We start from the raw sequence: 13,516 nt of genomic DNA on the forward strand, positions 1-13,516 counted from the left end.
CCTTTTGACTCATTTGTTTTTTTTGTTTGACCAAGGGCACATTTTATTTGTAATATAGTAGATGGGAAGGGAACTTTCGTAGGACACTCAAGCTTCCCAACAGGGTCGATATACTCTTCCAATCATACATCGCAGCACTGCAAGGAAGGGGGAAAAAAAGCAAACATCAGTCAAAACAATAAGTTGATAGACCTAAAGACATGAAGTAAAAGGTTTCCCCACATACTTACTGTCAAGGTCTTTTTGCCTTTTATTTGTTTTCAAGCTGAACTCATCAGCTGCGTGGTCCAAGCTTCGTTCTGTGATCAGAGGATAGCCTTGGCTCAAGCCCAAGTTCAGCCCACGAATGCTGTGCCCCTTCAGCTTCAATTCCTAAAACATATTGATCTGCACATGTTACATCTCACATTCACTCTCATCCTGAACTATGCAAAATGCGAATGATCAAGCACCAGGAAAAGCTTTAAAAGATTATTTTTCCACTTAGCAGATGTTGGATTTCCCTTTTATCAGCTGATCCAACTCACAGAAAATGGAACAAACGTGTTTTTGTGGGTTTTTTACGATATCACAGTAGCCTGCTTTTTCCAAACTTCTGGCTCACTCAGATGTAGATGTCTTTGTTGTTTCAATTATGGCTCTCTGTTCCCCATTACCACAGAGATAACCACCGTGTTCATGACACACTAGAGACGCAATCGCCAGAAAAACATATTACAGCCAAGGGTTTCATGAATCACCAACATATCATCATTCTTCCCAGTGTGATTTCAATAAACCTTTATAGGCTTGTGATCATCTGACCTTTTCGGATAATGGCATTTCCCGGTTTTCCAGCGCTGCTGTAAAGTTATTTTATGGGCGTGCGGGTAAAATATTGACTTAACAGTAGATGGGCGGATGGTGGCCGGTTGAGAAGGGTCAAGTGTTAAGTCACAGCATGGAGATAATGTGAGAAGTCTGACAATAAACGCTTATGATGCAGGACTTTTGCGGGGGGGAAAAAATTGCTGTTGCAAGTTTGCAGATCAATTCAAATTATTTGTGTTGGCTTTTAATCTGGGTTTTTAATTCATTTTCATAGAAATAAACATAAGTAAAACACTGAGCCTCCAAAACCACCATAAATCTGTAGAGATTATGGTTGATATTAATTTTAATTTGATCATGTTTTTCTTTTAAATTAAACTTTCAAAACGTACAGTTTTAACTAGTACTGTCTAAAAACCGACCGCCAAAATCAATCTTATCTAGCAACACTTACCGGTATGACAATGACTCTGGATGTCCCGTCGTTCAAGAGGCTACGTCTGTACATTAGAGGAACCACGGCACCCTCAGTCATGTCCTCTTCAGTCAGAATTGAGCCCAAACTTTCTTGTTCTGTGCCACCATCTTCTGCTGGAGTTGAAGGCATGGCCACCGTGCCCAAGTGGCTGTTCATCTCAGAGAACAGTATTATAGCAAACAGGAGAGAGTAGACCGACATCATCGAAACCAGTGTTGCCTGATGTTGCCTCGTCTAACAACTGAAGTGACTGAGCGTTAAGCTGCTTTATTTATACACTGGAGAATAGTGGGAAATCTTCGAAAAAACACAATCGTGCATCTCTCTCTGAAGGCTGAAGGTCACGGTAATGTCGGAGGTGACTTCAAATAAGCTACAACTCTAATAAGAAGAAAACAAAGTGGGGAGAATACAGTTATTCATTCTGTTCAGAGATGGGATGAGAAACATGCTGGTCATCTTCAACCTCATCAGACTGGGGTCCCCTAGGGACATAAAAGGTCGTAGGGCAGGAAATAGCGGAAGATATATTCTTTTAAAAGCTCTGCAAACTGGAGTACACTCAACAGGTGGTAGGACAGAGGCTGGATGCTTAGAAAGATGCCTATTGAGTGGTCATAGGGATCATGCTGTGTGGCTATTCAAAACTCCTAAAAAGCAACGAACAGCTGCCTTAAACACACAATAATCCTCTCTACACTGTGGCACTAATCCCAACACAATGATGCAGAGAGTGATGTGTTCCCCAGTTATTAGTTATTTTAGGATTTTTTCTTTATATTGTAATTGCAAAGGTGCTCCTTTAAGTTCTTATGTTTTTCTTTTCGTAAAGTAGTTATAAAAACTGCATCTCTAAATCAAAGCTTTTTCGTAAATGTCGGTTCCGGCCCGCCAAACAATTTAGTCCGGCCCGGTGGCTAAATGCATTATCATTATTCAACAAAAAAAAGTGTCCTGTCTGACAATGTGGCAATAAGAATTGATGTCTTAATGGCAAAAAGAGCTAATCAGATTTGTCTTTCAAAAGTGGAGCAGTACTGCTTTTGCCATAGTGCGCCGCTTGATTTATGAATGTGAATAGTTTTACTATGATTCATGCGGGGAATATCTCAAATGATATGGACACTACAATGGGAAAGTAGGAGAGGAAAGGGAGAACAAGAAGAAAAAAAGAAAAGGTGAAAGGAAGAGGAGATAAAAGGAAGTAAATGATAAAACAATTATTGAAAAAAACATGTACTTCGTTTAATTGAAAATATGCAGTTCCTATATTGTCCACGAGGGGCGCTGTGTTTTAATTAGCAGATGGTAGCACTGAGCTTCAGATGTGGAAAATTTATTTTAATCATTTCTTAATTTTTATCTGTTTGATGTATTTTGTCATGCAGGACAGTGTTTTTAAGTTCCAAAAAATGTGAATAAATGTTTTTCACTGTGATCAGTTCTTATGCATAATGCACAAGTAAACGTATTGTTGAAATTGCACATACTTTTCTTAAAAACGCTGAGGTTATTCATAATATATTGTGTAAAAGTGAAATTAATTTAATATAAAAATCAACAACAAGTCCACTTTTATTAGTTAGGCGCCCGCCTATGCATTGAAAATGCATGGCGGAGGCCTTATGTTATGCACCTAATAAGGGTCCATCACCGTTAATACAGGCCGAACCGTAGGGTCTACCCCCACATACTATACATCAAAACGTTCGTCTCGACGCCGTGAAGCGGGCTTTTTGTACTTGACGCCATTTAAAGTTACCGTGGTGACAAAATTAACCAAAAACCACTTCTCAAAACCACTTCCTAGACACAGTTGACCTCGAAAAAAATGCAGACCTCTGCATGGCACTTTTTTTTGGTACAGTGGTTTAGGTGTTGGGCTGGTGCACCAAAGGTTGCAGGTTCGCAACCCGCTGGGGGTACCCAATATTTATTTATTTTTTTACAAGTAACAAATAAACAATGTAAACAACTGATATAAATGAATGAATGATGAAAAAATTGCAACAGCAAGAACTACCCCCCGGCCAATACAGCACCACTCACCTGTGGGAAATGGCACTACACACCATTTTTGTCAAATGTTGAGTTCTGGGCCCAGATTTGGTGAGGCTTAGTTGCTAAAGGAGGCCGATCTGACACATGGCCTTTGGTGAGCTTTGGTGACATTAAGTATTGGCACCCTTTTTGAGGAACTCTGTTAGTTTGGACCAAACTAACAGAGTACAATCACCCGGTGATACTGGACACAACCATGTTAGCGGCTAATGCTTAGCATGTTGCTAACCGGAAGTAGCTCTAGGAAGGTCTCACTAACTTCTGCTTCACAGTGGTTGTACTTCCTTTAGTAGTTTGTAATGCCTTTAACATTTTTATTCACATATTTCATTTTTTCATGCTACACTGAAGTATTTAATCATGTTTTAATAACACCAATTTTCCATGCTGCTTGGATGCAGACCTTCCCCTGTCGGCTGGTTTTGACGAAGACAAATCCTTTTCACACTCATAAGATTTGATTTAACATCCCCAAGTGATAAAAGCCTACGACCAAGGAACTCGGAAGCTTTGCCTTTGACGGTTACGTGCACCACCAGGCGGGCGCCTTCTTCAACTTCTTCAGAAGTTGAACGTTTCTAGTTCTATTTAATCTTGCAATGAGTTTACTCGTGTGGCCCTCTTAAGATCAGATTAAGCTGTATTCGGCCCCTAAACCAAAATGAGTTTGACACCCCTGGGTTAGACCATCTCGATATAAATTATATAGTATCCCTTTTTTTATCTCAGTATTTTTAAAATCTCTATAAATTGCCCAGCCCTAGGCTGCAGCAGCACAAGACCACACCGAGAGGCACTAATGTCAGCTAAGAAAAAAGGAAACTATGGCTACAGTTCGCACGGGTTCACCAAAATAGGACAGTAACGGACAGGAAAAGCGTTGCCTGGATGAGTCTCAGGTTCAGTTGCATCATTCAGATGATTGGGTCTGAATTTTGTGCCAACAGCAAAAATGCGTGGAGGCATTCCTCTTTGGAACGAAGGTTGAGCATGGTGGTAGTGTAATGGTGTGAGGAAAACAGCGTTTTCTTGGCCCTTTACTGATAACTGACCATTGTTGGAGCCCCAACACATACTTGCATATAGATGCAGATAGTGTGCATTCCTTTAACTACGGTGCACCTATCTTCTGATGGCTCCAATGGCACAGACCTTAAACCATCTCTTAAATATGACTATGAGTTGACTGCACTACAACCGCCTCACCAGTCACCAGAGAGCCTTTGGGATGTGGTTAACAAAGCAAATCATCGTGAACTAATTTTAGAGGCAGATGTAACACAGCATGAAATACACACAGTGGCTGCAAGGAGCCTGTTGGCCTACTCGGCATAGTTTGTCAAACCAATTTGTCTTGGTCAGGACACTCTCGGACGCTTTTCTTCAGTTAAATATGTCTTTAATGAAAAAGTGCAAAAATAAAAGTGCCTAAACTACAACAACTTACATTGATGTGAAAATGTATTTGCACCCTGACAATTATTCTGCTTTTGGCATTGATAACACAAGGGGGAAAAATGTCAAATTACCAATTTATTCATATATCATACTTAAAAACAAGAGATGACCAAAGTGCGTCACAGTTACACCAACAACCATGAAGTAGCAGAGAGCATAAAACTGTAACGAGGATAAATAAACCACAGAAGAATTAAGATTTCTAAAAAACTATTTAGTGCCCAGGGAAATTTTAAATGAGCCTATGCTCTAAGCGGTGCAGACATGTAGCAGTAGGGTCTTGGGGCGGCCACAGTGAATACTTGATCACCTCTACATCATCGAGGAGAAAATGACCTGGTTGACCGGAGTATTTTCAAAGGTATGTGGATGTTGAGGAAATCAGATGGCAATAGAATATTTGAGACATTAAGATTAAGCAATAAAAACATTTTTTTCAAATGAATGCGATGACATTTTAAAACTGTGTTATGTGTTTGTGCTTCTTTGTACTGGTTAAAAGATGAGCTACAGAATTCTGAGCAATTCCCAGATGCTGCAGGGATGATTGATCCAGCCTGGCATATAAAGATTGAATAACCTTCTTCCTAAAAGAGAGATTCTGCTTTGCTTTAGCAATTAGTCGTACTTGGAAAAAGCTTAACCTGATAAAGAACAGAGACAGACAGAGACAAACAACCATTCACACCTAAGGGGAATTTAGAGAAGCCAATTAACCTAACAGTCATGTTTTTGGGACTGTGGGATGAAGCCAGAGTACCCGGAGAGAACCCACACATGCACAGGGAGAACATGCAAACCCAATGCAGAAAGACCCAGGGTTGGACTCGAACCCAGGACCTTCTTGCTGCAAGGCAACAGCGCTACCCACTGTTTCACTGTGCAGCCAATCAAGAAGTCATTACCAAAGGATCAAGGAATTATACTTAGATGGAACCTACATGACAGCATGAAGTAGGCTAAAAGTTCTCAAAAAGTAATGCATGTACCGACTGGAAGACATTCAATGACAAATGAGAAACAAAATTTATAAAAAAAAAAGTATATTTAAGCAGCACAAGCAAATCACGGATATCAAAAGAACATAATAATGTTGCACATCTCGATAAACAGCAGACTCAGTCTAGATATTTATACATGTTCCAATCACAACTCAAATAACTGCAAAATTAACTACTAAATATCAAACTCCATAACACACAGCTGTGTTTACCTCTACCCATTTATGCCTTTCTTTTTTTATTACCAACATAAATTATCCCCGGATCAAACACATAAGCCATGCCACAAACGAAAATTGAGTCCATGTAGGTTTTAAGTGATACAACAGCTTGCCTATCACTACAATCTAATATGCCATTTTTTAAACGGTGTGTTGCTGTTGTGAATTTTTACCATCACATAGGTATATGCTGTTTTATTGTGTTCTATTTCTGCTCTGCTTCTCTGACTGGCTTCCATGTTAGCAGGCTGCTGCTCTTTTGTCAAGACAAAATACCAAAATGCTGCACTCTGTTTGGGAATCCTGGGAACTCTCATGTGATTGGCTCAGGAACCAGGAAGTAAAACACGGGCAATACTCTGAACAGAAGTAGTTCTGGACCATACCTCTAGATTTAAAAGGAGAAAAAAACGTGACTAAACGTGCTGATATTGTTGATGGAGAAGACCGATTATTACTACTGGGAATGTTACTGGGAATGCTACTACCATCCCAGGTGACAAATGAGAATGATTTAGGTTGATTTTACAGTGACTGTCTTAATTATAGCTCCTTTAAATGTGAAAATACTCCAAGCACCAAAGTGTCAGACAGATTATAGCCAAAGAAAAGCAACAACAGAAGTTGGTTTACTGTAAAATCTCTTACCTTTTTATGGCTGTTTTGCCATAAGCATGTAGTTTCACCAATAAATCCACAATTGTGCCAAAATGGCTCAGATTTGTCCAGCCTCTGGGGAAAGCTTTAGAATTTCCTATTTGACACTGGGCACCTCCCACATGATGACATTATGCTGATTCCGATTGGCTATCTGTGCCAATCATGTTTGGGTGGCCATAGTGTCATTCTATTGGCTCTAAAGACTGCAATGAGGCGTCGCTTGCTGATATTGACCAATCCAATGCCCCCCAAAAGGTCACCATATGAAGGCTTTGGAATGGGTCAGACTTTGGAAAATTTTAAAGAAAAATTATCAAAATGCATATATTTGGACATACTCAAGTGTTGAACGCCATCAGTGGGTAATTATTGAGGCTTTAGCCATATTTTCTGTACTGAAATATTTCCAAGTTTGTTTACTTGTGTCACTTATTTATGCAAGCGAGCGTTCTGTTTACTGTGACCTCAAAAGTATCCAGATAGGCCTGATGTTTGCAGAGATACTTAAATATGTTTATGCAATTTTATATTCATATGAGAGAATATGATCCGAAGCACACCAGCAGGTCAATCTCTACATGGGTCTAAAAACCAAAGTGATGGTTTTGAAATGGCCTAGTCAAAGTCCAAACTTGAAACCAACTGAGATGCTGTGGTATGACTTAATGCACAAAAAACATCTAATATGGCTATAGCAAAATCTTTTAAACATGGGAGACTGTTGATTTGGACAGCTTGTCTTCTCGTTTATTTGTGGAAAAAATTATTCTACGACTGTCTTTTGTGTTACTTTAGATAATCTTTGTCTGATTAAAACATTTATTTGATGATCTGAAACATGTAGACAAAAACAAAAGAAAAACCAAGAGAGACCTGAAAAGGGGCAAATACTTGTTTCCAATGTTTGTAGCAGCCATTAAAGGCCTAATCCTTAAATTGAAATTGCTCTTATCTGATTTCTTCAACAACTCTGTGATCTTCCCATCTTTTGATTGACAAGCAACAACACGAAAATGCAGACCGTCAGCTGGTGATAAAAAGGCGGAGGCAAACATAAATGTTGACACAGCTCTTTGTGGGTTTCTTCCCAGCTCAAAGGGATTACCTTATTAACATCAGAGGATCCCGTAGAGCAGGAGATGGAGAACCTGGGTATGAATAATAACTTTGGATCTCGGTTAACCTGATTTTACTTGGAGCGGTCAGCCTTTATTTTCTAAGTATTATTGTTGGATGGCTGGGGATTCTGCTGAAGAAGATGGCTGATCCAGCAGAAGCACAACTGAACATTTGAGCTCCACACATTGCTGTTTTAACCTTTAGGACTCTTACTTTCTGTTTAATAAAACTGCCTTCTTTTCAATCAAATTTATCCACAACGGGTGCATTTATTAAACCTAAAAGCACGGGGGATAGACTACATATCTGCTCGACCACACCTGACTTAAAGCCTCAAAAAGGAAATTACAGGAGATTCGGTGAACTCTAAATTGAGGTGAAGCTCTTTATCTGGTAACTATCATGCTGTTTTTCTCAGTCTGGATTTCTAAGAAATCATTACCATAATTCTCCAACATAGAACATTAAAAGTAAATCCAGGAGCCAAATAATCTCATGAGAGCCAGATGTGATTTGAGGGATCCTTGTTGAATCTCTCGCTGATGTCTTTGAGGTGTTCTCAGCTCCTGATAAAGCTGTTGCTGACTTGCAGCTGGCCTGGATTTAATCTCCTCTATATCTGCCCCATGCCTCATCCGTATGTTTCGAATTTTGAACTCGGAGAGGCTGCTGAGTGTTTTATTCATCAACTCTGTCGGATGCTTGCATCACCTGTCAGATGGCGGTGCTGTATTTCAATTACACCGCCTACGTCTTGAAGTCTGGGCTCCATGACATCAGTAGCAGCATTGTTTTATGATCCTCTTGGGGTGCAAGAAAGGTCATTTCCTCATCCTGTATTAACACACTGCCTTTCATCAAAGACACCCGTCTTCTGATGGGAAACAAAAAACGGGAGAGAAGACAAACACGGTTGCGGCAGACGAGGGGTAGCTCCGGTTCCAGGGAAATTTGATGCTCCGTGCAGGATGCTTCACATGTGTGCGCTCGGAGCCAGGGGGGCCGGCGTTGATGTGGGTGCAAAGATGGAAAGGGAGTGAGGGGTGGTCGCATTTTGGGCAAGATTTTTTTCTTTTTGCCAAGAGAACCGACCATGGTTTCCTGGAACAATGCAGCTGATGAGAGTCTCTCCAAGGAAAATAAGGCTCTGACATCATGGGTTCTTAAAGCACACAGCTGAGCCAACACTCTCCTACTATAATCAAGTCTCAGTGAATTTCCACTGTCGACTGAAACCGAGAAAGAGGGAGAATCTCCAAATCCCAAAGCTTAGCTGCTTTTAAAAAACACACACACTTTAATCTAGCTGTTAATGTTCTGGTAGCACTTGCTGGACGCTCTTCCTCTGCTTCACATCTGGACGATGAAATCCACCATAGGGCTGCTTTAAAGTTGGTCACCATCAACGCTTTACTTTCACGGCATCTGGGCATGAGAATTTCCTGGGATACTTGGGGATTAGTGAAATAAAATTGCTGATCTGACAAAAGCAAATGTAAAAACTCAGCAGAGCTGAAAGAAATGAATGGCTTAAGACATGTGAAGCCCCACGAGGTGCCTTTCTTTCTTCCCTGCGAAACAACCACCAGAATAAGTAGTAAAATTGGTGAGTGTAGTAAAACAGACCACAAGGTCATTCAAAAGACAATTGTGTGCTTAAGATGAGGAGTTGAAGAGTGTGGGGAGATTGTGTTTCAGAGTTCAGTCCAAAGTACGTGTCCTTAGATGCACTGGATCTCAGAGTGTGCACAGATCAATGAGAGGGGAAAGTGGTTTTTCCAGTCCTGGTTTCTGAGGTTACTTCAAATATTCTCATTTCAAGATGCATCACAAAATAAGAGCATATAAAGGAATAAACTAATGTCTAATTATTATCTTGCCGTAAACGTTCTGCCTCAGTAGTTTGCCGCTGCAGGCAATCTCTCAGGCTTATTTGAACTCTGCATCCTGCCACTGGATCATTAGGGTGAGATAATTGATTCTGTATCAGTCTAGAAGAGGGATGTAATAACATCCAGAATGGCCTCCATGACCCGGAGCTCGCCAACCTCCCCTTCTGCTCCACGTTTTGATCCCTGCCGCCTGCTGGGCGACTGCCAGGGAGCCAATTTATCAAGGTCTCATCCCTGCTTCATATATGCATCCGTTTGGAAAGTGCTGACGGTGAGCGAGCTGGAGCTCGGCCCCGTCACTGCGAGCATCCTCCAAAGAGCTGAACATGCAGCTCTGGCCTCAAGGAGAACCACACCCCGCTCTGTTTTCGTTGGCGGACCCCTCCGCCTCTGAGGAAGTATCACGTTGTCTTTCGGTACGACCAGTGCGGTCAGTTTCAGAGTGCACACAGCTTGACTTTTGGCTTTATCCACAGCCAAAATATCTTAAAGGATTTAAGAGGGACAAACGTCTGCGATGTAATTATCTGCTGTTTGTGTGTCTGAGTCAACACGCTTCTTCATAAAATCTGTGATGTTATGTAAGACGGAAAATGTGTTCACCGTATTATGTTTCTGCTAAAAGTCATGGGCATAAAGTGCGTCACAAAAGTATTCAAAAACTAGGGTACATTTAAAAAGATTTTCTTTTGTGAGATAGCAACACACAAGTAGATCATAGGGTGGAGACTGTGGTGCATCTGCATTCACACCCCCTATGTTCTTTGGTTCAACCACCAATTGGGTATAAATGATTTAAAAAAAAAAAGAGAACATTAATGAGCAAAAAGCATCATGAAACGTCATCTAAAAATGAGTATGAAACAACTGCAAACCTACAGGAAAGCAGATCATTAATGCAGGAAGCAGCCAGGAGGCATTATGTGCTCCTGCCATGTTCTAACACGGTGGTGGCAGCATCATGTTGTGGTAATGCTTTTCTTCTGCGTGAACAGCGAAGCTGATGAGAGTTGATTAGAAAGTGAATGGAGCTGAATTCAAGGCAATTCTGAAAGAGAACCTCTTAAAACCTGCAGAAGACTTGATACTGAGAGGGATGTCCACCTTTCAGTGAGAAGACGAGCCCAAGTATACGGGCAGATCAAAGCACTGGTGTTAGAACGGCCTAGTCAAAGTCCAGACCTAAATCTTATGAAGAATCTGTTGCAGAAATGTTAAATCTGACATCCATAAACCATTTCCATTTAGTCTGACTAAGATAGAGCTAATCTGCAAACATAAGCTCAAAAAAGATACAAAAAAGACTGGCAATTGCAGCAAAAAGCAGTTCCACAAAGAACCACTTGGGGGCTGATTATTTATGTACACCAGCCTTTATGATTTGAATTCCTAATCAAATCAAAATGTTAATTATAACACAGCTATGTGCTACTCTATGCTGGACTAAGACATCTCAACAAAATGCCTCGAGGATGTGGTTGTAATGGGTCTAGGAATACCATTTAAAGGTAAGGTAAATGCAATAAAAGTAGTCTCCAGACATTTCTGTGATGTTGACAGGTGGTTTATTCAGCAGGAATGGTGAACAGTTTGTCAGTATTTCTTTCTACAGAAGGCAATCAAGCACCATAAATAACAGGGCTGTAATCAAACAGTTTCTTGGACAGTGAGCTTCAGGAAAATACATTTACTCATTAAACACTTCAGGGCGTCATGAAGGGATCGCACGCCTCCTCCCACTCTTTTTTATTATTTCAAACTACTGCCAACTTGAAATGTTTGAGTGATTCAGAAGCAGAGGATTTGAAGTTGTTTCTGTGGCTAGCCCCTTAAAATAAGCCATAAACACCTTGGGATTTCTGTCTAGTTTGTTTCCGCTTTTAATTTCGACAACAAAAGACATATTTCAGATACGACAACATTGTGTTAAACGGTAATGAAGTTGAGGCAACAATGGAATCATGCTATATTTATATGTTATGGGCTATAATTTATTTAAAAAATGCCTTTGGTATGTACTTTGGTATGTAAGAACACATTTTCTCCAACTAGCTTACTCACTAGGGTGTATATATATATATATATATATATATATATATATATATATATATATATATATATACGTGTGTGTGTGTGTGTGTGTGTGTGCATGACATTTTTTGGGAGAAATGGTGAGATCCTGCACCTAAACTTTCAAAATGAAGTTAGATTGTTTTTTGTAAAATATTTAAAAACTTTGCTTTAAAGGTGGGACCATGCAACTTTTGTTAAATGCCACTAAATGTAAAAGTTATTTATGATAAGAAACAACTGGCGTTAAAACAATTATTTTTTTTGTAGCCTACTGAGGGATGGTAAGTAGGCAAAAACGTAATGTTTTAAAGTAGTCTAGATCCCCAAACTACAGGTATTTTTGCGATTTAATACCTATATTTGTACATGAAGGTATAATTGAGAGAGAGAGAGAGAGAAAACATTGCACTAATCAAAAAACAAGACATTTTAGAAATTGTTCTTGCAGTATTTTTATGAATAAGCCTAGACTGTCATGTGAACATGCAACGTACTCTTGGAAAGAAGTTGGCATTACTTGGGTCATAAATAAATAAATATTCAAAGAGGACAGTTCCATTTCTGTTTTTCCTTTTTTTAAGATAAACTGTCAAAGATTTCAAAGATATGTGATGCTTTTAAATAATCTCTGATCTTTGTGAATGCTAGGAGCAAAGAAAGTTGTGCTAACAGTTTACCTAGCATGTCTTATGCTAACATAAGCTAACTTTAATAGCAAAGGTTTGATTTGTGGCATTTGACAAAAAACAAACCCAAATACAAAAAAAAAATGTGCTTACACATTTCGTAGCAATAAAAATGTTCGAAAGATTGCCAAAAACTTATATAATGAAATTCAACAAAATTACTCATTTGGTAGGGCTACTTAAATAGCAATGTCCCTCCATAAATTATAGGACAAATATTAGGTCAATTTATGTAAACATTAAGCTAATTAGTAATGTAGCCATTACAAATTGTGAAACGTAGATGTCTAGTTTTATTAAAAGGAGTTACGAAATAAATGTTAAAATTGTAACAAAGATCTGTATGATGTAAAACAAATCTATGGTGGCTGATTAGCTAGCTTAGCTTAGCATGTAGATGCCAAAGAAGGAAACAACTGTTTTTTTAACAAAATATCACAGATCGTGTGAGATATAACAAGTTATTTATAATGCATATAGGTTTTTTGTCAATTTGGGATCTTTGAACGCCAGTAAGAACAAACAAAGCTTTAATAGGAATCTAACCGCTTTTAATAATAATAATAATAATTAGCTAATTATTGGTCCTATGCCACCATTGACCAAGAAAAGAACTAAACTAATGTATTCCCAAAGTGTTCAGTTCTCCAAGAGAGTTTCTAATCGCTTCTCTGTAATTTGGAGCTTTTGAGGGCAAACAATGCTATGTTAGCAGTTTTAAATCCTGTTTTCGGCTAATGTTCCTGAAATATAAATCCTTGATTGTTCCTGTTTTACATTTAGCAAAAAACAAACAACTGTGTTTCTCAACCTTTTCTATTGCCTCATAATCAATGCTAAATAATTTCATTGAGTGATTAGGTAAACTCTTGGGTACCGCTTTATGTCCCGGGTTGCTGACCTTGGGCGTTCTCAGCACATCTGTGTGGCGCTGTGCATTAGCTGTGTTGTCTTTCAAACTAATTAAGAGACAATTGATAGCAAGAACACTCTGACCTTCAACTGTGAAGTTCAAGGTCACTGTATGTATGTCACTAATATAAAATATAGTAAAAAA

General features: G+C 39.3%; 1 protein-coding gene across 1 annotated transcript; it reads right to left on the bottom strand.

Moving 5' to 3' along the window:
• Positions 1-25: 25 nt before the first annotated feature.
• pmch (pro-melanin-concentrating hormone) lies at positions 26-6,750 on the bottom strand. The gene is made up of 4 exons (XM_012873792.3): positions 6,678-6,750; positions 1,265-1,669; positions 231-372; positions 26-137 (listed from the first exon to the last, which is right to left on the bottom strand). Exons 2-4 carry the CDS (start codon positions 1,490-1,492, stop codon positions 88-90), a joined length of 420 nt encoding a protein of 139 aa, XP_012729246.2. The 5' UTR covers positions 1,493-1,669; positions 6,678-6,750; the 3' UTR covers positions 26-87.
• Between the last annotated feature and the right edge of the window lie 6,766 nt (positions 6,751-13,516).

Source organism: Fundulus heteroclitus, chromosome 17 (genome assembly GCF_011125445.2).
Source record: "Fundulus heteroclitus isolate FHET01 chromosome 17, MU-UCD_Fhet_4.1, whole genome shotgun sequence".
Taxonomy (NCBI): domain Eukaryota; kingdom Metazoa; phylum Chordata; class Actinopteri; order Cyprinodontiformes; family Fundulidae; genus Fundulus; species Fundulus heteroclitus.

What these genes read in the sequence shown, in the direction of transcription:
- pmch (XM_012873792.3), bottom strand. Translation starts at nt 1,492, where the DNA reads ATGATGTCGGTCTACTCTCTCCTGTTTGCTATAATACTGTTCTCTGAG. An exon ending in CCAGAGTCATTGTCATACCG is followed by an intron (nt 373 to 1,264) that starts GTAAGTGTTGCT and finishes AATATGTTTTAG; the next exon opens with GAATTGAAGCTGAAGGGGCA. An exon ending in AAGGCAAAAAGACCTTGACA is followed by an intron (nt 138 to 230) that starts GTAAGTATGTGG and finishes CCTTCCTTGCAG; the next exon opens with TGCTGCGATGTATGATTGGA.